The sequence below is a fragment of the Mus caroli genome, unplaced genomic scaffold, assembly GCF_978045245.1.
Source record: "Mus caroli unplaced genomic scaffold, Mus_caroli_1 scaffold_1, whole genome shotgun sequence".
NCBI classification, from domain to species: Eukaryota; Metazoa; Chordata; class Mammalia; order Rodentia; family Muridae; genus Mus; species Mus caroli.
This window is the reverse complement of record NW_028227256.1, coordinates 13548155-13574004: the sequence shown is the minus strand read 5'-3', so window position 1 is coordinate 13574004 and position 25850 is coordinate 13548155. Positions and strand designations below refer to the sequence as shown.

General features: G+C 38.6%; 1 protein-coding gene across 7 annotated transcripts in view; it reads left to right on the top strand.

Annotated features, from left to right (window-relative positions):
- The window catches only part of Ube2w (ubiquitin conjugating enzyme E2 W), a 58201-nt gene extending 33575 nt beyond the window's left edge, over positions 1-24626 (top strand). For 3 of the 7 annotated variants that reach the window (XM_029476454.2, XM_021172012.3, XM_029476443.2), the window contains exons 4-7: positions 3207-3362; positions 6629-6704; positions 11575-11658; positions 17426-19316. In XM_029476454.2, the coding sequence (XP_029332314.1) occupies positions 3207-3362; positions 6629-6704; positions 11575-11636 (294 nt within the window). In that variant the 3' untranslated portion in view covers positions 11637-11658; positions 17426-19316. Of the gene's footprint in view, positions 1-3206; positions 3363-6628; positions 6705-11574; positions 11659-17425; positions 19317-24217 lie in introns of those variants that run through there. The other 4 variants (XR_003836462.2, XM_085835785.1, XM_029476448.2 and 1 more) reach the window with 4 other exon arrangements.
- The last annotated feature ends 1224 nt before the right edge of the window (positions 24627-25850 follow it).

Below are 25850 nucleotides of genomic sequence, written 5' to 3'. Positions count from 1 at the left end.
CATCTTAGTTCTTGTCTACTTTTGAAAATGAGCTATAATAATAAGGAAGTTATTAAAAATACAGAGACAAAGTTCTAATTCTAAATCCTAGAGTTGAACCTTTACTTCCTCTCTGAAATGCTATTTCCTCAGTGGGGTTCTGCAGCATGGAATATATATAGTTTTCAGTTAACTTGGAACAGTATGATTGTATAACTAGTTTTGACCTAAGGCCAAAATGAATTGAATTGTCGTTTCAGATCATTTGTATTCAATGATTTGTTGTATCAGTCAGTCCTAGACAGTTTTATCAGCTACATAGGGCAACCCCAGTTTACTTTTACATTCCCACAAACAACATTTTGAGTTTCTAATACCTGTTCGCCCGAATTAAACAGAAATGCCCAGTTTTCTCCTTTGATCTATACTTGGTAGTAAATAAGATGGAAAACAGTGCTTACATTGAGCTTTTAACCTCAGTTACTCTCCCACAGTAGGTGGAGAGCTGGAGTGGCAACGAGCACTCTAAAGCTCTCTGTGGGAATGGAGAAGACCTGTAATGTCTTTTACATATGTCTGGTTACTTCAAGTTCATGCTGGCTGCATTTGCTATGTATGGAATAAGTTAAAAGACTAATTAAGATTAATTAATTTTATTTTTAGTTGGTTTCTTAAGACAAGGTCTTACTACATAGCCCAGGTGGGTTCTCCATCCAAGATCCTATCCTGCCACAGCTTTTTGGAATTATAGATGGGAACCACTGCAGCCAGCAGAGGACTTGGTTTGATTTTTGTTGGGTCTCTGTGCTGTTCTAGCTGTTTTAGTCTTGCCCTCTGCTCTGCTTGTAGACCTCTGCTGCTTTCACCATAGCTTCCCTCTCTCACCCTCACCACTGTCTCTTCTGTCTGCATTTCCTTTGGGTAGGTACACAGTTCCTGGCTCATGGACATTGTTAACAATGTTTTTCCAAGGAGAATACTGCTTCTCCTTTGCTCTGGGAATGAGTAGTCAGTTGTCAGGACCCTTGTATCTGGTTGCCTATGATGATTGGTGATTGTTGATAGCCATGTTAAAAAGTTGACAGGTTTTTACTGTTGGCACTTTCAAAGCACAATTTTCATAGACTTCTTAATTAAGAGACCTTTGGGATGAGGATACTTTTTAAAAGGAATTGTGACCAGGGAGTAAATTCTCAAGGTATTGCCTCTGTTCTCAGTGAAAACACTGCTGATCTGTATTCTGTGGCATTTGTAAATCCCTGTTTTAGACATGTGTAACACAGTCTACAAATATGTTGTGATAAGCTGTGGTTCATACTTCTAAAATTCCACTAAAAAGCAGTTGTGAGTAGACTCAGAAAATGTAGAATTGAAGACTGTTCAAAGCTGGGTGTTTTTAGGGCGAGAGCAATGATCTCAGCTGAATGAATGGCATTTCCTAGAACAGCTGTTCACAGGCGAACAGCCCATGCGTTCATGCTAGACAAGGAACTGATGTCTCTCATCATGATGCTTGGTGTGCTGTTTCTACCTTCCTTCTGTGGGGAGGGTGGACGTGGGTGGCCAGATCTTAAACGCTTAGGAAAGCAAGTTTGAAAGTGATTCTTTTACTGAGTATTGCATGCTAGTAATACTTAAAATGTTAGCAGACTGCCAACTGCATGGGTAATTGGCTTGTTAATATGACTGTTTCTAAGAATCTTAGTAAAATCAGATTTGTGGCTATATATTTAAAATAGCTATAAAAGCCTTAGCTTATTTTAACTTCACAATATCTATTCTATATTAAATGTGGACATACCTCACTCTAGGTAGGTGGATTTCATTGACTATTTTCTATAGAACAACAAATGTTATGTCATAATTTAGACTTTGGTTTCTCCTTGCTATTTTGCTGTAGCTGGTATTTTGCAAGGGTTGAGAGTCTGTTAATCTAGGTTGAGAACTGTTGGGTTTTATGTAGGGACTCATGGTTCTGAATTGGCAACTTTGAATTTATATTTATGATTGTTGTTAGTGTTTGTTTGAGAGAAAGTTTTGCTATTTTCCCAAAATAACTTTGAACTTGTAGGCTCAAGTAAAATTCCTTACCTCAGACTTTGCAGAAGGTGCCCCTGTAGTGGTCCTCTGACACACTGAGCCTGACTGAATTCTTAACCAGATCCTCACTCAAGTGATGCTGGTGTTGTTCTTTTTACAGTGTGATCACTAGGTAGGAGCAACCGCTAAAACGACAGAACTAATGGTATTACTATCTTATACAATTGACTTGAAGATTAGGGAATTATTTTAATTTGAATTTTATGTAAAATCAAGTGATTTCTCTTGGAGCTGTAGCTCAGAGTAGAGCACTTACATGCTACGTAGCATGTCTGTGGGCCCAAGTTCTTTGTCTAGCATTTCAGAGTAGAGAGGGGCACACACGTATAGGTGTTCCTAAGTCTGCTGCTGCTGTCTTTGAATTGTCTTGGGATGTGCATAATGGAATTTTAAGATATGCAGATGTATTCTCTTTCCTCTCTGGATGCTTAGGTGCTTTCCTTGAAGTGTTAGGACAGAGGAAGGCCATTACAATTGTGCTGAGGTAAGGTAAAGGAGCGACTTCAGGGAGTAGACAGAGGAGTAGGCAAACAGCAGCAGCCAATTAAGACTCTGCCTTATTATTTTCTTATTTTACCTGAACAGGTTTGATTTGATTTTTGTTATAGTATCAGAATTAAATACTTTAGAATTTTAGTGTATTTTGTTTTTTGTTTTGTTTTTTAGGTCTTGTTTTGTTGCATTTGTTTTTTTAAATATGCTTTCAGCGTGTAGCCCGGGCTAACTTGGAACTTACTGTGTAGTCCGGACTGGCCTCACAGTGACTGAGAATCACCTGCCTCTGCTTGCCAACTGCTGGAATTAAAGATGAATAATAAGTACTTAGTGGGGACTGAGTAGAATTTGAAAAAACAAAACAAAAACATTCTTATAAATGGAGTTTACCATTTTCTAGTACCATTTTCAGTGCAATCTATGAAAACAGCCTGTGGGTTCCTACCTACTGCATGGTTATTTATGCAGTGAGGTTGGTACTGAATTGTTGGTAATGGGTGAGCATTTGCTCCTGAAATCTATTTGTTTGTTTTTATTTTATGTCTTAAAAATTAATACTTGTTAAATGTGGAGAGTATTTTAGTTTTTAATAGAGAATATTGAGCGTTAATGGAATTTTATTTTTTTCTTAGGTCATGTTTACTGGTGAGAATATTCCCATTCATCCTCATGTGTATAGCAATGGTCATATCTGTTTATCCATTCTAACAGAAGACTGGTCCCCGGCGCTCTCAGTGCAGTCAGTCTGTCTCAGCATTATCAGCATGCTTTCCAGCTGCAAAGAAAAGGTAGGACTTGCACAGTCCCTCCAGGTAATGTCTCCTCTTTAAGCATAGCGAGGTTAACAGTTTCAACATAGAAGTAGCTGTATTTGAAGGAGGACTCATGCTTTTTGTTTTTAAATGGCGGTGAATGACTTTTTTGTTATTTTATCTTTCATTCTAAATAGACTAGAAGTCAAAGTCAATGTTTTATATATATTTCTAATTTATAGTTTATTGAATATACAACATGCTAGCAATGTGGGCAGTAACTAGGCTATAGCTGTCATTTAATCATTTTTAAACAGGACTTTTGTGTACATGTTTTTAATCTGAATTTTATTTCCATAAACAGGCACAGAGTGAAAGCGTACAGCACATTCCTGTTTTTAGATTTCACAGTGGGAAAGAGAAATAAAAATCGCCTTTCCCTGCTTCCCATCCAAGGCAGCATTTCTCAGAATTTCCTAGAATCCAGAGCTTTCCTATCTTAGTGGTTAGATTGAAGGAGGCACACCATTCACCAGTAGAATTTCTGGAACCTTCTGTTCTGTTTTCCTTTATTCATCTACAGATTCTGTCTCTAATGGAAGTGGGGAAAAGACCAGGTGAAAAATGGTGTGAGTTAAATTTTAGATACCTTTAAAGTAGGAGCTCTGGGGTTGTACATGTGTCCTTAGCAGATGGTTTTTCTGTTCTCCAGAGTAAATCCACTAGTGTTTTCTTAATTAGAATTTAGAGAATCTTTACGATAATCCTTTATTTTTAAACAATAAATTTATAATCTGTAACACCCAGAGTCACTGTTTTACTAAATAAGTTTCTAAATAAATAATAAATAAATAAGTTCACTAAATAAGTTTCAGTGTTAATTCAGAAGAGGTCTGTTTTTGAGTGGGGCAAAGTACACCAAGATGGTTGAGCAGCTAAGCATGCTCAGTATCCGCATTCAGAAATACTAAAATGCGGACTGGAGAGATGACTCAGCGGTTAAGAGCACTGGTTCCTCTTCCAGAGGTCCTGAGTTCAATTCCCAGCAACCACACGGTGGCTCACAACCATCCGTAATGGGATCTGATGCCCTCTTCTGGTGTGTGTCTGAAGATAGCTACAGTGTAGTCATAAAAATAAAATAAATAAAATCTTTAACAAAAGAAAGGAAGAAAGAAATATTAAAATGTGCAAAACAACTATTTTAGATGAAGTATGATACATGCATTTTTAACAACACTTTGCAAATACATTACTTTTTATATGTATGAGTGTTTTACCTCCATGTATGTCTGTACACTGTGAGCATGCCTGGTACCTGTGGAGGCCAGAAGAGAGCATTGACTTCCCTGGAGCTGGAGTTACAGATGATTGTGAGGCATCATGAAGGTGCTCCAAGGGTCCTCTGCAAGAGCAGCCAGTGCTCTTCACTGCTGAGTATCTCTCCAGCTGCCTTAACATCACTTTAACTTTACTTTCTTCTGAATTTTCAAGGTGTAATCAAGCTTTGTTTAACTGTAGACGTTGTTTTGAGTCTTCTTCATTTATTACTTCAATATTGCGTGCCCATGTGTGCAAGTACATACATCTACACACACATGTGCACACACACATGCACACACAAAGCCTTTCATCTGGGGGGCAGAGCAGTTTGTTCTTACAAGGGCTTCTATATGCCTATGATTCCTCAGTGAGGTGATGACCACAGGGTTTGCATATAGTGCCATTGAGATGGCCTCTGGAGATTGTCTGCTCATTGCTCTTGCATGGCCTGATGGTCATTAGTGATGCTCACTAGCTTTTGTTTGCATTTACATGGAATGTTTTACTCCCAAGTGCCAGAGAGGAACCGTTACTCCATCTGCCTCCATCATTCCACTCACTGTCTGGTTTGCTGCTATTGATAAACTATTTTTAGTAGAATTCTTGTATGATAGGCTTAACTGTGATGATAATTTAAGTCAGAATTTCTGTGAATATAAAATTAAGCATTTATTAGATGCTTGATTTTTTTCCCCCTCCCTACTGAATGCTAGGTAACACAAAAAAAAATACATAACTCTATTTTGTAATCCTGTTTTTTAAAGAGATTTTTCTCAAAATTGTATCTGGACAATCTTGGAATAGTTAACAAATTGCACCCAAACAGTTTTTTGTTTTGTTTTGTTTCAATTTAAAGATTTATATATTATATATAAGTACACTGTAGCTGTTTTCAGAGACACCAGAAGAGGGCATCCGTTGTGAGCCACCATGTGGTTGCTAGGATTTGAACTCAAGACCTCTGGAAGAGAAGTCAGTGCTCTTAACCACTGAGCCATTTTTCCAGCCCCCAAATAGTCTTTTTGTTGTTGATGATTCAAATTACCGTTGATGTGAACTCCTAAGGGCACTGGAAGGGTCAGCTGACAGCTAAGTATATAAGCATTAGAAGTGTTAAGTGAATGGGCTGTTTTTTTTTCCCAGCAGTCTAGGTTTTCCATCACACTTGCTACTACTTTCTGGCTAGACCTTTCTTAAATGATGCAGTTCTTAATCAGCCTCAGTAAAAGGAGTTCTCTTAATCTCTCATCTTCATTAGTCTAAATAGTTAATTTAGTCTAAACACTGCAAAAGATATTTAATAGGGAAAGAAAGACATTGTTTTATCAAAGTTATTGTAAAAGTTAGCCAAAAGCTCTCTTTTATTATGTTGGAAGCTGTCCCTTTTACTACAGCATTAGAATAAACTTGACTTTTGAGCAGAAAGATATACTCATGTCAGGCTGGTACCCAGTAGTTTTCAGGCAGGGTCTCTCCCAGTTTTCCTCCAATGTGTTTAGCATCACTCTTGCCAGATGTCCTTCAGGGTGCCAAGTTTTCTGTATTGTTCCAGTCAGGACACAGGAGCAGCAAGGTCACTGTTGCTTATAAGCACTAAAGCATCTTTCCTCTTAGATTTTGTTTGAGTCAGAATCATCTGCTCTCTCCCTAGTACATTACAATAAAATGATAAGCCTGTGTGGAGACTTGAAAGTTGCTGGAGTTCTTCAGACAACTCTGGTTAAGTAGGTCTTGTGTTAGTTCATTAAGTGACTTTATGGGAAAGATAAGCGTGAAGCACTTGGCTGCCAGGTACTGTAACTGACTGTTCCCACAGCCCTGCTGAAAACAATCGAGGCCGACATGCTACTTGTGTTTTAGTGTATCCATTGTTTTCCTTCATTCTGTAATAATTTTGCTAAACTCACTTCTCTCAGTCACTTTCTTTCAGAACTTACCTGTTTAAATTCTTTTTTGTTGTTGTTTTGTTTTTGCTTCAGAGACGACCACCAGATAATTCCTTTTATGTGCGAACATGTAACAAGAATCCAAAGAAAACAAAATGGTGGTATCATGGTGAGCAGTTTTAATTTCTAGTGACAAATTTTCATTATTTTTATTTGAAAGATGATGTTTGTAAGACTTGGGGAAGTAGTGAGAGAATGTAATTGAGGTAACATTTTTGTAATATTACATTGTAGAAAATTTTGGAAAATGTGGGTATTAGACTAAATTTTTAAAACAATCATACCTATCATAGGAGAAGTAAAATTAGCATTACTTTAATGATTCCAACAATACCATTTAATATCTTGTGTGTTTTTGTTTTGTTGTGATTTTTGAGGGTTGAGACGCTTTTGTTTATTTGTATCCTGGAACTAGCTGTGTAGTCCAGCTTGCAGGTGTCCTCCTTGCCTCTGCCTCCCAAGTGCTGGGACTATAGATGTATATCACTGTGATTGACTGAAGGCCATCATAATCTTATCTTAAAGTAGAGCCATCTGTGAGGACCCTTTCTGTGAAATAGTTCTGATGCCCTGTGTATTCAGTTCTGTTATTGGAGGCAATTACAAAAGTTACCATTTTCATTAGAGAAAGCTGCTCTGGTCCCAACAGCTTGTCTTAGTCATTTTTCTAGTGCTGTGATAGACACCATGACCTTGGCAATTCTTGTAATAGAAAGTATTTAATTGGAGCTGGCTTATAGTGTCAGAGGTTTAGTCCATTATCATCATGGCAGCATGCAGATGCTAGAGCAGTAGCTGAGAAGTACAGCTTGACCCATGGGCAGACAAGGATACTCTGGGTTTGCCGTGGGCCCTCAAAGCCCACCTCTAGTGACATACCTCCTAATTCTTTGAATTAGTCCCACTCCCTAGTGACCAAATCCCTGATCCTCTACAGACTGTTCTCATTCAAACCACCACAGCCCATTCCCTGGCCCTCATAGGCTTGTACCCATAGCATAATGCAAAAATCATTCAGTCCATTTCAGAAGTCTCCATAGTCTACTTGTCTCAGCATTGTTTAAAAGTACAAAGTTCAAAGGTTCAAAGTCCCTTCTGAGACTCAAGGCTGTAACCCTTGTAAAATCAAAATCAAATCAAAATTAAAAAAAAAAAAAGGATCATATACTTCCAACACACAATGGCATAGACTATACATTAATGTTCCACACGGGGGGCAGTGGAGCATAAGGAGGAAATATTGGACCAAAGCAATACATAAAACCGTTAGGGCAAACTCCAAACTGCATCCTTATGTCTGTTGTCAAAACATTCTTCAGATCTCTAACTCCTTTCAGCTTTGCTGACTACAATAACACACTCTTCTCTCTTAGTCTGGTTTCTATACCTGGTCTGCAGCTTTCCTTAGCAGATATTCTGTGACTCTGGCATCTCCAGCATCATGGGGTCTCCAGCACAATCCAGGCTTCACCTTTACAGCTTTATACAATGTTCTCTCTGAACCTCCAAGCTGGGACACCCCTGAATACTCCTGGCCTCTGTGGCTTTCCTTAGCCACAAAGGGAGATTCTGTAACTCCTTTTTTTTTTGTATTCTTGACTCTAAAGTCAGAACCACATGGTCAAAGCTTCCAAAATTCTGCTGCTTGCAGGGGCTGAAATATGGTTCCCTTGTTCAGTATGTATGCATCAGCTTTCTGTTGTCAGTTGTTTCCTTCACTGCTTAGACTTCTCTTTCATTTCTTTCATGCTGGAAGCTTAGCTGGGTGGGGTCTTACCCTAAGGCCACCCCTCCGATTATTCCATTTAGCATCAGGCTTTTCCTTAAGCACAGGACTTTGCTCCATTATATTTCCTGGTATTCCTTTTCTCCTCAAAGTGTACTTTTTTTGTCTTTTTTCCATACTCAGCTTGTTCCTTTCCATTATAAATCTACAGAAATAGATATAGATCACTAATAACCATAAGACTTAAAGCTAGGATGTCTTGAAATCTCTTCTACCAGTGCTGCCCATTCAGAACTCTGCAGTTTAGTCTCAGGAAGATTTTTGTTTGTTTTTGTTTTTGTTTTTGGACAAGAGCAGAAAGTAGCCACATTGTTGGCCAAAGTAATCAGAACAACAGTCTCTAGACCACTGACTAATAACCTTTTCCTCTGAGACCTCTTGAGCTGGGCTCAGTCTGCGCCAGCACCACTGTCTCCCACACTCTTACTAGTTTGGCCCATTAAGCCCCAAGTTCAACTGCTTTCCTATTCCAAAGTCTCCATACTGCCAACAACCAACATGGTCAAGCCTGTCACAGCAGTCAGTGTTCTGTTGTTGTGACGAAACATCATGAAGAGGTATGGCAACTCTTATAAAGGAAAGCATTTAGTCAGGGGCTGGCTTACAGTTTCAGAGGTTTAGTCCGTTATCATCATGGTGGGAAGCATGGCAGAGTGCAGGCAGATGTTGGAGCAGTAGCTGACAGCTACATCCTGCTCTACCTCCTGCTCCACAGGCAGAGAGAAACATACACACACACACACACACACACACACACACACACACACAGGGTTTGGTGTGGGCTTTTGAATCCTCACAGCCAAAGCTGATCCAGTGACACATGTCCTCCAGTGAGGACACACCATCTAACCCTTTGAAAGTGTGCCACTCCCTAGGGACCAAATCTGTGAGCCTATGTGGGACATTCCCGGTCAAGCCCCATTCAGCTATTCTTTGAATATTTGATGTTCTGCCTGTTTTAGCTTTTTGAAGAAAATATCCTCGATAGTATTAACTTTCTGTTTTCCTTGTTCCAGGGGTAATATATAGACTTATAATGCATAATTTATGACAATTACAAATAATCATATGTAAACCAATCTTACTGCTATCTCAAGGATATAGCTTATATTGAAAGCAAATGTTTATATTCCCCAGTGGACTTCTTTTTTTCTTTGGTATTTGGCAATGGATCTCCTGATCTCATGCCTGCTGGACAGTCCTAGGCCTGAGCTATATCCCCTTTATATCCATAAAAGTTTTTTATTTTCATTGATGGGGCTTTTGGTTTTTCCATTTTATTAACCTAAAGAAATCAAATTTGGCAAAACTTAATGAGAATATGGCCCTTTGTCTTTCTGTTCAATGTGAAATCTTCTGTGCTCGTTAAACTATAAATTTAAACGTTAACATTTCCAAATGCTCAGCTAAGGTGAGCACAGTGGATGCAGTGGCACTGTGCCCAGTGTAAGGAGGCAGTGCTGGGGCCAGGGGAGTGTACATGCCCAGTGTAATAGGGAGGGAAGTGAGTAACACACCCCAGAGGACCCTGACTCAGATGGGAAGACTGGGAGAGAACTCGCCATGAGATGTTGATTTCCTTCCTAGGGTGCATTCTTTACAGATTACAGAGATTGTCAGGTATGGGCTTCATACTTGAGATCCTAGAACTTTGAAATTAGAGACAGAAGAATCAGGAGTTCAAGATGATCCTTGACTATGTTACAGATGTGAAGCAAGCCTGTGCCATAAAGACAGCTACTGTAAAAGACAGACAATAGATTATAAGTTTATGGAATTCAGTAAACATCTAGAAGAGTAATAGTTAGCTATTTAAGAAGAAAGTTATCGGTGAGGCGGGTGTAGGGGTGCATGACTACAAATTTGGGATGCAACCCACATTTGGAACTGCTGTACTAGAGCATGGGTAGCTAGCTTGTCAGGGGCCACAGCTCTTAAGAGAGCTAGCTGATGCTTCCTCACCAGGTAGGGATGAGATTTTTCAGCCTCCATTGCCACCCATGGTAGGATTTTGACTGTCATGTACAGGTATTGTATATGCAGTCACAGATACTATGAATTGTGAGCAACAGCTCTTTATTGTTACTGTGTGTGCACGCCTCGGCTTGTATGTGGGGGTCAGGTTTGCACTGAGCCACTGTGCACTTGCTTGTAAATAATGTTTAAAGTACATTTGCTGACTCAAGGTGGCGCTCTCTGTTTTTTTAATGCTTTCTTTCCCCACGTGAACCCTGACTGCCTAGATAACCTTGTACCATTTCTCTTTGAGACAAATGTGCTGCATCTGTACTCAGGAAAGGAGCACAGTCCGCTGAAACGGTGCTGTACCATCCAGCTAGGATGCTTCTTGTTTGATTTTTTTTTTCCATCATGTATAAGAGGCTAAGACCTTTCAATAGTTGGAGCATGGTATTGTCTTTTCCTTTGTACACATCTAAATGCCAGTTAGTTACAGGCATTATAAACATTATTATTATATGGTTCAGAATTGTTGAATTTGCATTACCTTAACGATAGACATAATCATATCTATTCACAAAAAGCCTAAGTTGTTAGCTTTATTGGAATTTTCCCCAAAGCCAGTTATCTTTTGCAGGTTCGATTTTAGAAGATCTTCACTGATCATCTTTAACACTCACTTTTCAAAACATGTGCATCAATGCTCTGTCCTTTGCCCTTGCCCTTCCTTCTCCCTTTTCTTCCCACTATATAGTCCTGACTTGTCTAGAACTTGTGACAGCCAGAGTGGCCTTGAACTTGTGGTGATCCTCTTGGTTCTTGAGTGCTAGGATTGGGGGGCGGGGGCGGGATGGCACCACATCTGGCTTATAAATACTTATTCTTGTTGATGCTTTTATTTTTCTCATTATCTCTGTTTACCAGGCTAATTTTGCACTCCTGAGCTCAAAGAATCTCCACTCTTTGACTTAGCGGCTTTAAAGCCATATTATCAAGCCCTATGGACTTATTTCTTAGCTGTCTTAGGGTTTCTATTGCTGTGATAAAACGCCATGACCAAAAGCAGCTTGGAGAGGAAAGAGCTTATTATAGCTTTACACACAGGTCATGGTCCATCACTGAGGGAAGTCAGACCAGGAACTTAAGGCAGGAACTGATGCAGAAGCCATTGAGGAACACTGCTTACTGGCTTGCTCCTCATGCATACTTAGCCTGCTTTCTTTTATATGTCCAGGTGGTCCTGGATCAGTGGTGACACAACTCATAGTAGGCTGTGCCCTTCTCATCAAGCATTAATCAAAGGAGTCCCCACACGCAGGTCAGTCCTATGGAGGCACTTTCTCCATTAAAGTTCCCTCTTCCCAAATGACTCTAGCTTGTGTCCATTGGCAAAAACTGGTCAGGACATTAGTGTTACCTAATTCTCAAAGGATTATAAAGACAGATCCTTTTTCATATGTGGTCTGTGAAACTGTTTCAAAAGATTCAGGGCCAAGAGTGGGATGTATCTTAGTGTTCACCTTGTCTGGTCAATGAGGCCCAGGTTCAACACACATGTGCACGAACTCACAGTCAGGATTTGGATAAACTCTTCCCCTCATACTTTCTAATCTACAAATTCATTCTCCCCCCCCCTCTCCCTCCCCCTCTCCCTCACCACATGTGCACACAGAAAGCTAGCGTTTTAGTCTTGAGAGATTAAGTGGCATTACGTTTGAGGCGTTCAGCTCTATAGCCATTCTGCATGGCACTAACAACATACATGGGTTAGCATGTATAGCATACATGGAAGCAGAGAGGCGAGGGAGATTTAGTTGGAATAAATATGAATTTAGGACTTCATATAGGCAGGATGGAGTCACTAATAGTGGAAGATGACAAGTCTGAAATCATTTAAGCTCCTGGTTTTCAAAGATGGCAACCTTAGAAGTCAGGCTGAAGTTGATCTACCAGACAACAGTTAGGTCTTCATACAATATTTGGAGCTTAAATTTTGCTTGTCTACGTTATTCTTATTTAGAATCTCTTTCAAATTAGGTCAGTCCTTCTTAGCTTACTGCTAATCCATTTGTATGCTTCATACCTCATATTGATTGATTTTGAAGTTTCTAAAACAGTGGTTTATTAAAAAGTAATCATATTAGGTAGAGTTTGGAATATAAGAAATTGTATTAGTATGTGACTATATATTTCTTACTGTTACTTGAAAATAGGACTGCTTTCCAGGACCACTTTTCTAATTAGGTTATATCTGCATTGGACTTAACACAGGCATTTGTCTGCTCTGAAAAATAAACTGAGCAGAGACAATTAGGGCCAGAAAAGACACGGAATCTTCCTTATATAGAATCGTATTTTTGAATGAATGATTTAGAACCCAAAGATTTTTGGTTTCTTCTTTTTATAATGAATGGCTTTCTTTGAGAATTTCATACAGTGTATTTTAATCACATTCACATCCCACTCCTTCCTCTAACCCTTCCCAGATCCATGCCCACCTTTTCATATTCCTCTCCCAAACCTCATGCCCCCCCTTTCTGTCTTTCTCTCTCTCTCTCTCTCTCTCTCTCTCTCTCTCTCTCTCTCTCTCTCTCTCTCTCCCTCCCTCTCCCCCTCCCCCTCCCCTCCCCTCCCCTCCCCTCCCATGTTCAGTTTGGGATAACCATTGCTCATGGATGAGGCCAGCTGCTGGAGTATGGTTGAGGTATCAGGGTCTACACTGTTAAGGAAAACTAATATTTCCTCCCTCCCCCCCCCCCCAAGCTGTCAGTTGTCAATCACTCCTGAGTTAGGGGTGGGAGCTTGTGAGCACAACATTGATTGGCTTGGCTTTGTGCAGGTATTGTACAGACAACCACAGCTATTAGGAGGTCATGGCTACACCAACAAACTGCAGAATTTTTATCATCAGACAAAAAATTATTCATAGCTGGGCAGTGGTGGCGCACGCCTTTAATCCTAGCACTTGGGAGGCAGAGGTGGGTGGATTTCTGAGTTCAAGGCCAGCCTGGTCTACAGAGTGAGTTCCAGGACAGCCAGGGCTATACAGAGAAACCCTGTCTCGAAAGAAAAAAAAATTATTCATAGGAAGATACACAGTATCATTTTATTAGCTATAAAAGTATTACAATGACATAGACAACAAAAAACAATTGATAATAAAACTTGTTTTCTGGAGTCAGTATTAAAAATCTTTCATATCTAGTTGTTTTCAAGAGGGGAGTCCAGACCCTTGATTTTTAAAGCACTCAGACTGTGATGTGGTCAGTTAGTCATTAGGTTAAGTTCACACTTGAGTGTCTGAATCAGAAATGAAGGTTTATAGGCAATGGATTCAGCATAGTATTTAGATAGCATGTGTAACAAATGGTTGAGTTTAATATGGGAAGAAGTTGAGCAACCTTTTCTTTCAAACTGCATGGAGCATTCCTGTAGAATTATGAAGATTTTAGGAGGAGGGAACATAAGACTATCTCAGATTATTAGTGTTAATGCTTTAGGGTTTGGGATGTAGCTCAGTTGGTAGAATGTTTGCCTAGCATATGAGAAAGTCTTGCATCACATAAGTGGGACACAAATGTCACCCAGCCTTTTAGAGGGAAGACAGATGAATTCTCCATCTTCTATGTTCCCAGTTCAAAGCCAGCTTGGGCTACTGGAGACCATGTCTCGAAAATTAAAACAAAAATACCTCTTTTTCTTCCTGCTTTATAGCCTTTTGTCCATAGATTCACAAATTTATACTAATTGTGAACCGTTTGTTTTACCTTTTACGGCTACAAAATTACTAAATTCCTGAATCCAGAGCTTGAGTGGTTTGTCAGTACCTTCACCCTCCTCACGGGTGACAGTTCTATTTCCTGTCTGTTTTAAAATCTTCCTTGAGTCCATTTGGCAAAGGAAAACTAATTCCTTCAACTGTTATGAGAAAAAACTTAACTGTAAATATTTTGTCTCTCATGGTACCGCCATGTGTTTTTCTAGTTTTGTGTCCTGGTGAGACTTGAGGAGGTGGATTTCCAGGGTAATACGCCTTTTATAATTGTGGGGGAATGAATGTAATGACCTTTCTCTAGTTCTTACATTCCCATAAGCTCAATGAAGTCAGTGGTGATGGAGGTAACCTCTCTGTGTTATATTGGAGATGGGATTTTAGTAGAGGCTTTGGTAGTTCCAGAGACAATTAACATCATTATTCTGGGATTTTCTTTTCAAGGTGTTATATTACCACAGTAGTTTAGCCAAGAGGTTAAAGACTATTAATGGTCTTTCACAACCTTTTATAGTCATATACTTGTCCTAACCCAAAATAGGATTGATTCCAGTGTTCCTGTGTGTGCCTATCTAGCATCTATTAATAATGTTTGCTTACAGTTAGAAAACTCTATTCCTTGAAGGTTTTTTGTTTTGTTGTTTGGTTTTTACCTCTTAGCTATGGGAAAGAAGAGTGATGATTTTGACTCCTACTCAGGTTCAAACCAGTTAGTACCGGCTTCATTACATGTATTTATTGAGGATTTATAACCTTTTAAGTACCTGGGATTCCTGTTGTTAAAGATCATTGAATTCAAACTTTAAAACTTAATACATTTCCACAAAACTAAAGTGTTCAAGGCAGGTACAACCATATCAACCTAAATTTATTTTAACATTTAATCTAAGATGCAGACTGGGATAGAAGAAAGCTTTAGGGATTTTATAATCATTTTATTAGCACATTCTACAGAAACCTACCACACTGCAAATCTTCCAGAATGAACAACCATTCATAAAGGTAAATTTGTGCTGCCATCTAAAACTTATGGTATGTCTTTAGAAATACAAGCTTGTTTTTAATTTACTAAATACCATGTTTGATTGGGTTTAGTAACTTTATGTATAATTTTCTGTGCCACTCTAACGTTCATCTCAATACACTGGCATATCGGGTAGAGCTCCTCGCCATACTATAGCTTATAGATTTAAGTTGGATGGGTTGTCGTGTTTGTCTTAAATATCTTGAGATGACATTCTTATAATCCATCTACTTTGGAGGGCATTGTAGGCAGATTGCAAACTTGAGGTTGGCCTCAAAAGTTTAGCAAGAGCCTGTCCAAAACATAATCACCCACACACAGAATAAAACAAAAACAAACCATCCCACTGACAAACACTACACGCATATACTCATAAATACACACACACACACATACACAAATCAAAAAAAACCTTCAAAATCCAAACACACACACACAACTAAAACATTCTTTATTTGAGAGGTAGGTAGTATTTTTGAGAAACTCCTTCATATTCCTGTTTGGTTTACATTCACAAGTACATCTTATTTCAAATCCACAGTAGTGGGTATTTTGATATGAAACATAAGGGATATAAATTCCCCACTTGTTTTTTTCTTCAGTGTGTTCTTTTTCATTTGAAGGGTTTAGTCATGCCATTTAGCACTTAGAATTTGAAGGCAGGAAGATGAGGAGCCAGCCCTGGCTACTTAAGCAAGGTTGAGACCAGAGTGAGCTGCATGAACCCTATCTCAAAATAGTGTCAGATTTTGGTGTGTGTGTGTGTGTGTTCGTGCTCTCAACGGTCAGAAAAGAGCTTCCCTGGAGCTTGAGTTAATAAGTCATTGTGAGTAACCCACCATCCATGCTGTGATAGAACTGTGATCCACTCCAGGAGCACTTATCTCTGAGCCATTTCTCCAGCCCATTTGTCTTGTTTTGATAGAGGGTGTTTGGCCCAGGTTGGCTGCACATTCAATATCTCCTGGGCTCTTGGTGCTTATTGTTGATGCTGGGGATTGAGCCTGCATGATTTTTTTTTAAATGATTTAAACTATGCCCAGGATTAGGAAAATACTGTGCCACTGAGGTTTATCACCAACCTATGACTAATTTTTTTATTGATTTATTTATTTATTTTTATTTTATGTATTTTATGTACACTATAGCTGTACAGATGGTTGTGAGCCTTCATGTGGTTGTTGGGAATTGAATTTTTAGGACCTCTGCTCGCTCCAGTCGGCCCCGCTCACTCCAGCCCAAAGATTTGCTTACTATACATAAGTACACTGTAGCTGTCTTTAGACACACCAGCATTCAGAAGAGGGCGTCAGATCTTATTACGGGTGATTGTGAGCCTCCATGTGGTTGCTGGGATTTGAACTTAGGGCCTTCAGAAGAACAGTCAGCGTTCTTACCTGCTGAGCCATCTTGTCAGCTCTGATTTATTTTTAAAATATAGTTTATTTACCATGTATATTATAATCCATGAATTCCCCTGGCATGACAGAATTAACTTAGTCTTTATTGGTGGAAATTCCATTAGCACTAATTTATCAGCCTTTGTGTGGAATTATTGTAAAAACTGTGGCCAGTGTTTCCTGAGCTCTTCCTTTATAAGGCTGCATAGCACTTGGCAGTTACTGCTGGTCCCAAGCTTCTTTCTGAAAAGTAACAGTCCTCAAATCCTCACGTGCGTTTTTTTGCAAAATTAGTTTTCTAAAATAAGTCATAGACACTACAGTTATGTACTGTCTAAATATAATATGTGGAGGCTGCCAGGAGGTATTGTAGGTATTGAGGGTTTTAAATGACCTTGCATATGAATATTTCTGGATATTGTGAATACTTTTTGAGAATTAGTTTTCTGAAGGGACATTAACGTTGTCTATTGATCGCTTGGGAAGTTGTATCTTACTATTGAAGAAGGGTTACCTTATAGACTAAAGGTGTGTGCTATTTAATGTTGAATCTCATGACTGCTTAGGAATTGCTTATAGAAAACGTCTCTTCAGATGTGTCCGAATATGTGCTTACCTTAGCATACCAATTTCTTGTTCTAATTGAACTGCTGATATACTAATCATATATTAATTTAAAGTTTGTGCAAGCTCTCATTTCCTTGAAAGAGTAAAGGTTGGTTTGCTTATATTATATAACTGAACACAAATTTTCATCTGTAAAGATTGAGAACGGCAAGTCAGGCCGGCCACGTTCTTGCTACTTGGCATTATTTCTCCATGCAATGAGCTTGTAGATGAACTTATACATGCTTCAGTTTCTAATTCTCTTTTTCTCCTTTCCTTAAAGATGACACTTGTTGATGCCGCTGCCCTCCTCCTGTAGCAGAAGATAGTCCTACTGAGAAATGAGCACTTTGATCATTCAGTCTTTGAACTTTAACCTTTGACTGGAAGTGACCTATAGGCAATGAAGACTACTTCCTTTTACTGCATTTTTACTCGTGTGCATTCTGGGCGCATGTTGATCGCTGGTTCAGTCCAGTCAACTGACATGCTTTTATTAGTCATACAGTATTAATGCAGGTGTCAGGAAATGTCAAATATAATTCCATTTTTTATTTTTATTTTTTTAAGCTTTTGGAAAAGTTCCAGGTCCTCATGTATTGTGCAATAACAGTGACTTCCTCAGTGGTTTGGGGACGTTCATTGCCGGCAATGGACGTTGTAAAAGGAAGAGTTTTCTGAACTCCCACCACTCGGTGATTAATGCATGATAGGGCCTATGAAATGAATTTATCAGTTGTTGTGGGATTATAAGGAAAGTGAGGGATCCAACATTACATTGAAAGCCACCCCAATTGTTTATATTTGGATTCTATGCACTGTGATCCTAAGGCTAACAGCATGAAATTACATGCATCTTTAAAGGACCGTAAGAAAGATCATTGCATATTTATTTAATTGTTTATATCTGCTGTCAAATTGTTTTGACATGGAAAGTTTTCAAGGAACATTGGCAGAGAGGTACAATATGTTATCCCTATGGTGAAAATAAATTCATTTGTTGTATATAGTCCTCAATCTCTGAAGTAAAGGTGTGAATAATAGAGTGTGAATGGTTTAACCAAGGCGTTGTTTGGGAAGTAAAAGAAAAAATGGCAGTGATGATTAAATTACTGCCATCCATCATTTGGGCCTGTTATTATTTTTCCAAGTATATTATACTCTGTTACTTCCTGCTAGCCATCAGCATGAGCCCTATTGCCTAAACACTATTTCATTTATTTATGTTTGGAAAAAAATCCATAAACATTTTTGTTTGTAATCTTGTTTCTTTTGTTATGTTTTCAGTTGTTTAAATGTTATAATACTTTAATTGAAAGAATTTTGTCAAGTTTTTTTTTTTCTTGTAAATTTTCTTTACTTGTATCATCTTGTCCTTCAATACTGTACCCTAAAATGAGAAATACATTTTTGACAGAGGCTTAATGTTTTAACAAAAGAGTGTGGACATTTTTATTTTAAGATTTTGGTAAAAGGATACTATAAAAACCATGTTTGCTTACTTGTCTCACATACCCATTGTGTAGGGCTTCGTGGAAGAATTTGTTTTGTTTGTTGAGAAGATTTTGCCTACAGTTAGATGAAGTTTTTCTGTCTGCCTGTCTGTCTGTCTCTACTCTTATCTATCTCTATGTATGTAGGTATCTATCTATCATCTCTCTCTCTCTCTCTCTCTCTCTCTCTCTCTCTCTGATCTATAAAACAATTGTTGAGAAGGTTCCATCCTAAATACCATGTACCATGTAATGATTCTATAACTAGGTCTTTTTAAGAAGTGATTAATGTATTTTATAAATTACCTTTTCACATATGCAAGCTCTGTTTCTATGACAATGTTATTTTTACTGATGCCTTACTGTTACAGTCTTTTTGAATATCCTGCAGTGAATATATTAATCAATTTGGGCTAAAAATAAAAGCCAGTTGGCTGAAAGGTCTGACGGTATGTAAACCCATAAAAATCATTCAACTGATAATTGGTAAAGAATATTTGAAAAAATGTTTTTAATCTCTGTGTAGATGACATTTTGTAGCTTTTTACATGTTGTTAATTAAGGGCATATAATTTTACACTCTAAAAGTATAACTGCTGAACTCAGGGGTGGGTAGACTTCAAAAATATGTCTACTGTAGAAATAACTTGAAAAAAATTAAATCCGTGGCCAGCCACCAAATTGTGGACACTGTTTATACTACTAGGGAGCAATCATCATTTTTTAAAGATTATAAACGTTTTCTTCTGTCTTGACTGCATGTATATAAGTTCCCACAGTAATCATTATCAGTTTTATTAGTTGGCCTTCTTGACATGAAAAAAAATCTTTACTTTCTTACCTTTCTTCTGCTCCTACGATGAAATTACAGCTGTAAGTTAAGTGTATGTCACTGCTCTAAATATTAATTAACTCTTTTGTCAGGGGTTGGGGACACAGGGAGAAAAGAAACACTTACCTATCCGTGGTCCTCTTACTAAAATCCTGGCCTGTGACATCACTCACCGAAGGAATTACTACACCAGGTCAAGCAGTAACAGTGCTGTAATGTAGATTACTAGCTTCAGTTGTATTTTTATAACAGTGCTTTAATATACCTCTCTCTATACAGACACTGTAGGGTAGACTCAAATGAAATGGGAAATAGTGAAAAACCAAACACTTTTTCTTCATTTTTGGTTCCAAGTGAAGAAATTAAAAATATATCTAAAATATAGGAGCATCAACTATTACTAATTCATAATTAGATTAATATTACTCCTTTGAATTTAGAAGCCACTGAAAACTCTTTTACACTTGCATTTAATTATTTGCCATTATTAAAAGTCATAAGATGTGTCTGGGTCATTGTTTCGTTGAGGGCAAGTTATAAAACAAATATTTTGCTGTAATGTTACTACTGAAAGAGCCAGAATTACAAGAAATGCATATGAAATACGCTGTGTTCATCCCTCCTTCCTGCATCCTCCATTAAGTACTAGCCTGCAACATTATATTTTCACACTTAGGGGCTGTGTCTGTCTGTATGTTTGCTCCCCACCCCACCCCCATCTCTCTCTCATACATTTATTTTAGGCTGCTCTCTTGTTTTGCCAGATTTTGTTAACATGAGATACAGGCAATTCCTTGTTTTTGAAGTTACGAACTTGATGCCCTTCCAAATACAGACAAATGCTATATAGGTTTTATGGAGAGAGGTTAGTTTCAGTTTTGTGGGTGTTCTCTTAGGGAGTTTATATTTACTTCTAAAGGATTTATATGTAATTCTCTTTAGCTAGTGGGGCTTTTTTTTAAAGGTCCTAGGAGAAAGGGTTAGCAGCTAGAAAAATACTGTAATCTTTGTTGCTTTGACTTGGCATGTAGACACATGTTACTAAGTGACAAGGGTGGCTTACTATTTTCCCTTTCTGAATTTTAAATACATGCAAATGCATATATAAGTAATGATTAATATTAATATTAATATTACCAACATTGAGATCCTAAACCAGCTATCTGGAGACTGGTTTCATCAAAGGTAAATTGACAGTAAAGAAAATGATCAGAGATGAAAATGGTGAGTAAATGTGTTATTTCTTGTAATGAATTTTTTTTTTTTTTTTTTGGTTTTTGGTTTTTGGTTTTTGGAGACAGGGTTTCTCTGTGTAGCTCTGGCCGTCCTGGAACTCACTCTGTAGACCAGGCTGGCCTCGAACTCAGAAATCCGCCTGCCTCTGCCTCCCAAGTGCTGGGATTAAAGGCGTGCACCACCACCGCCCAGCTACGAAGTCTTTTTATAAAGCCTGTAGTTTTTGAGACTTGCAATATTTTAAATTTTCTAGGAATAGAGTAGAAGAGGAGGTACTATATATTGAAAGGGGTTTTTTTTGTTTTGTTTTTTGTTTTTTTTTTAATAAAAAAAATTGAATGTGTCTAGGTCTCAGCTTTCATGGTTGCTGCTGCTTATATTTCTCATCTTTAATATTGTTTTTAATGTATCTTAGTGGAAGGTTAAAGGTTATAATTATGTTTAATTGTTATATGCATGTAAATTGGTTTTTAAAAAATACCATTCTGAAGATTCATTATGAGACTGCTGCATAGCAGAGGTGCCACTCAGCGGCAGCTCCATTCACACCACCACAGAGCACACAGTCAGCCACCATCATGTCGTGTGCTGCTCCAGTGAGACCTCTGATGCCTTTGCATGGTTGCAGTCTTTGGAGCTGTCTGGGGCAGCAGCTGCTCCTGCCCTTGTTATTGTCCTTCTTAGGTCTCTGTCCCTACCTTTCTGTCACTTCTTACTACCTCTTCTCTTCTCATAGATGCTCAATGTCTTCTCATTTCCTCTTCTGACTTATAAGTTTGTTTTTTATTTTTGTTTAAGGTTAGGGAATCTAGAGAAGAAAGATTGATAAAATTATATCTGATTTTCTTTCTTTCTTTTTTTTTTTTTTTGTCTTTTTATTTATTTTTTGGTTTTGGTTTTGGTTTTTGGAGGCAAGAGTTTCTCTGTGTAACCCTGGCTGTCTGTAGACAAGCCAGCCTCAAACTCACAGAGATCAATCTGCCTTTGCCTTCCAAGTGTTGGGATTAAAGATATGAGCCACCACCACCACCCAGCTACATGTGAAATTTTTAAGAAATTGAAAAAATACTTTCTATAAATAAGATACATGGGTGTGTGTGTGGTGGGGGTGGGGGTGTACCTAACTTCATTTCATCAGCAGGTAGCTAAATGTATTTATTGACTAATTGACAAAACTGAGCTGTGAGCACTGTCGTTGAATTTCTTTGGTAGTGACATGGAGGGATTTGTACTTGTTTTCCATTAGACAGGGCCTCTTCCAGAATCTGTTACTTCTCAAGTGAATTAACTTGTCTTTACATTTAAATGTGGTGAAAGCATTTGTGAATGACTTTTCCTCAACATAAGTTGTTCATTAACTCAGACAGGATTTTAGGCATCATTATCTTTAGAGGCACATAGACTGAACATTTCAGGCTTAGCTTGCTGTATAGTTCTGTGATCTGCTAAGTAAGGTATTAGTTGAAATTTTGGTTCTCAGATTTATTATTTGGTGATGAGTCTGATTACATGATGAGGTTGTGCTGGGCTTTTCTGCTGTGAGCAGGAGTGCCTCGCTTGGGTGTGCCTCGGGAAGGAGAAGCAGATTTTCAGCACCAGTTCATGCAGTCGTGTCATTTTTTTTTTTCCTCAAAGACAAAACGTACTGAAAATGTTTTCTGAACTCTCTGTGAGACGTCACTTGTCATAGTCTCTGGTCTATAGAAAGACTGAAAAATTCTACTGTCTGAAAGCCTGAAGCAGAACTGTGAAGGCATTCTGAGGTTATCAGATACCACAAAGGTGCAAGTCTCTTCATAATAACAAAACATTCAGATAGAGGCCGATTGTCAGCATACAGAACTATTTGAGTAGATTATTGAATTACCTAGTACATGTTCAGGTCAGAGTAAATGTGTTCCTATTGTTGCCACCACATTCTTTGGGTAATTACAGTAGAGTGTGCTTAGGGATGGGAAGCTCAGGCCTAAGGGTTTGAATAGCGTGGGTATATATATTTTCTAAGTACAAGTTACAAAAATATGTAAAGTGACTACTTTTTAACTAGAATGTATAAGACAGACAAATCCGTGTTATATATTTTTGAATACATGTACCAACCTTTCTTAGTTGGACACAGGTTACTTTGTGCGCTCTATGGATCTCGAGTAACTTTTAATAATAAAGCAGTAGTCATTTGCTCCCCCATACCATATCCTTGAATACTGATTGGATAGCATGCGAGTTCTTTGCAGGCTATAGTAATGTAAGCTTTAATTTGGACAGTGCTTCTTGTCTATGAAAGCCTACTATTTAAAAGATTATGGAAACAGACAGCATCTGTTTCCAAATGAGCGCTCGCTCGGCATGGGGTGGGGATCACTGAAGCCGCTTATCCAGAGGTGGTCCTTACTCAGCTGTGGGGGGCTTTATGCTTCAGGGAAGCAAATCCTGGCCCGTGATCAAAACTACTCTGCAAACACATGGGAAGGTTATCACTAATAATTCAGGACAGCCTAACACCTTGTCTCCACACTTTAAAAAGGCTGAGGCCAGACAGTGCTATCTCCTGCCTGGCCTCAGTCCCTCGTGCCGATACTGAAAAAATACAAATCTTACTAAAGAGTGGCAGGGCAAGCTGGGTACAGTGGTGTGTACCTTTAATTCTGTCACTGTGGAGGTGGAGGTGGAGGCAGATGGATCTTTGTGAGTTTGAGGCCAGCCTGGTCTACATAGTGAGTTCCAGGGCAGCCAGAGCTGCATAATAGGACTCTGTCTTGAAAAAACAAAACAAAAACTAGTAGTAGGGCAAGGAGGATTTGGGAATTAAAAATTGAAACTTTGAGTTACCATAAGTCTGATGTTGCTTAACTTAAAAGTGTCGTGGTTAATAAGGACACCATATAAAGAATTCCTGGATGCTTTTCTGAGTGTGCTCACTGGTCAGCTAACTAAGATGAGTGACTCTTGAAGCTACAAGAAGAGAGAAGAGAGTGAGCAGATGGGCTGGCTGTCTCTGCACCTCACTTCAGGCAGGGAGGAAATGTGTGCTTAGCTAGTTCCTTTTCTTGAGTCATCTATTCTCATAGGTATCTTCTATCAGCAAGCTGTTGCAGCAGCTGACTACTAGGTTAGTAGATGGTTAGAGAAAGCAGCACTTGCTTTTACTTTGCAGTTCTCCACAATCCTTAACGTGTTTTTTACCATTCATAGTAAGCCTATTCTCCACTAGGTAAACTGCTGTGAATATGTGGGTCTGTTAAAGTCCCCCTGTTGCTTACTGTGTTCATACAAAGGCAACATACAGTCTTAATTAAACACAACTGAATGGAGAGGTCAGATGATATAGTGTTGTGTGCTTGAATAGCTAAGGCCAGAGCCATGGTGCTCTAGCTCTGCCTCAGTGAATGTCCCTTGAGGTAGGTTTTGATTAGGTAATGCTATTCAAAAAGTACTGTCATGTTAACACAAGCATATACACGGGAGTACCTGTGTGCCCTGCAATTCAGTAAGGTGCACCTGTCATTCTCCTCAGGGAAAGGAAAGTAAAAATCCAAGATTGAAAGCATCTTTTCGTGTCTACCTCGCCTTTCAGGCCAATGTAGATGAATATGTACCACTGAGAAGAGCCAGAGTGTGGATGCCTGTGTCCTGCATACATTTAACTCAACATGGAAAGTGTTTGAGTCTCTGCTCTTACTCCAATAAAAGCAAATGTCTCTTTCCTGGTGTAATTTAATGGTGGTGTTTTCTGTTCTGATAATCCAAAGAATCTGACACATTAATCCTTTCTCACATTTTTTTGGGGGGGGGGAAGGGTTCAGATCTTAGTAAATCTAGCCTTAAAACACCTCCCCTTCTTTCTAGTACCCTGGCCATTGTGGGTGTTCAGCACCTGCCTAGACTTCCCAGGCTGCTCTTGACAACCAACAAGCCTTGTCCCAAAGTCATAAGACTATATATATATTGCTAAAGTCCTTGTATCAAAGGCCCAGCATCCATCTGCTTTTTTTTTTTTAAGTTTAGTGTGTGTGTGTGTGTGTGTGTGTGTACCATGTTTGCCAGTGCCCTCAGATGCCAGAAGAGGGGTGTTGGAATCCGTGGATGTGTGTGTGTGTGTACCATGTTTGCCAGTGCCCTCAGATGCCAGAAGAGGGGTGTTGCAATCCGTGGATCATTGTGGGCTGCTTTGTGGGTACTACAAACTGAATCACAGTCCTTTGCACAAGCAGCAAGTGCTCTTAAAACTTGAGCCATCTCTCCAGCCCCCAGCATCTGTTTTCCTACCTAAAGGTTTTATCACTTTAATGTTCAACCAGTAAAGCTCATTATCTTTGTCCTGTCTTCCCTCCCTCCTACTAATCATGTATCCTGTGTCCTCTAATTTTAGGTAGACCACTGCAAGATGTATTGGTGATCCTGGCCTATAAGGGACAGTACTAAATATATTGGTTTTTAATAAATGTATTTTCAGTTGATTATACTTGAATCTTTTTTAAAAGGTTTATTTATGTACATGGGTATATGTGAATGCACACCAGAAGACGACATCGGATCCCATGGGACTACAGTTGTAGACAGTTGTGAGCTACCATATGCATGCTGGGAATTGAATTCAGGACCTCTGGAAGAACAGCCAGTGTTTTTAACCACTGAGCAATCTCTCTGGCCCTATACCATCTTTTTATCCCATCTTTTTGAAAGAAATACTCATATACTACCTGTTTTAAACAAATACCCAAACCATTATCTGAAGTGAAGAGTCAGGCAAACATAGTTTTTTGTCCTAGAGAGTTTGAGAAATTTGCTCTTAAATCATTAACTTATTAATTTTTATCTGTTTAGATGAGTGTTTATTATTATCTTAACCCAGAGACAAATTCCTTGCCTAGAGTTATTTTTAGATAAGAATATAGGTGTTTTAATCTCAATACATTTGGATAACAGTGAATCATCAATCTGACACGCATAGAGTTAAAAACTACACGGATACTTAATCTCATTGGCCAAGTAAGTTGGTGTGTGGGAGAGAATACAGATCTTGAAAACACTTATGTCATAAGGGAAGTAGAAAACTGTACAGTCTAAAAAATGTGATCTCACACAGTGTACCTGATGAGCACAGAAATAGTTTGCAAAAAGTGGTTCCATGACTTGAAAACTGTAAA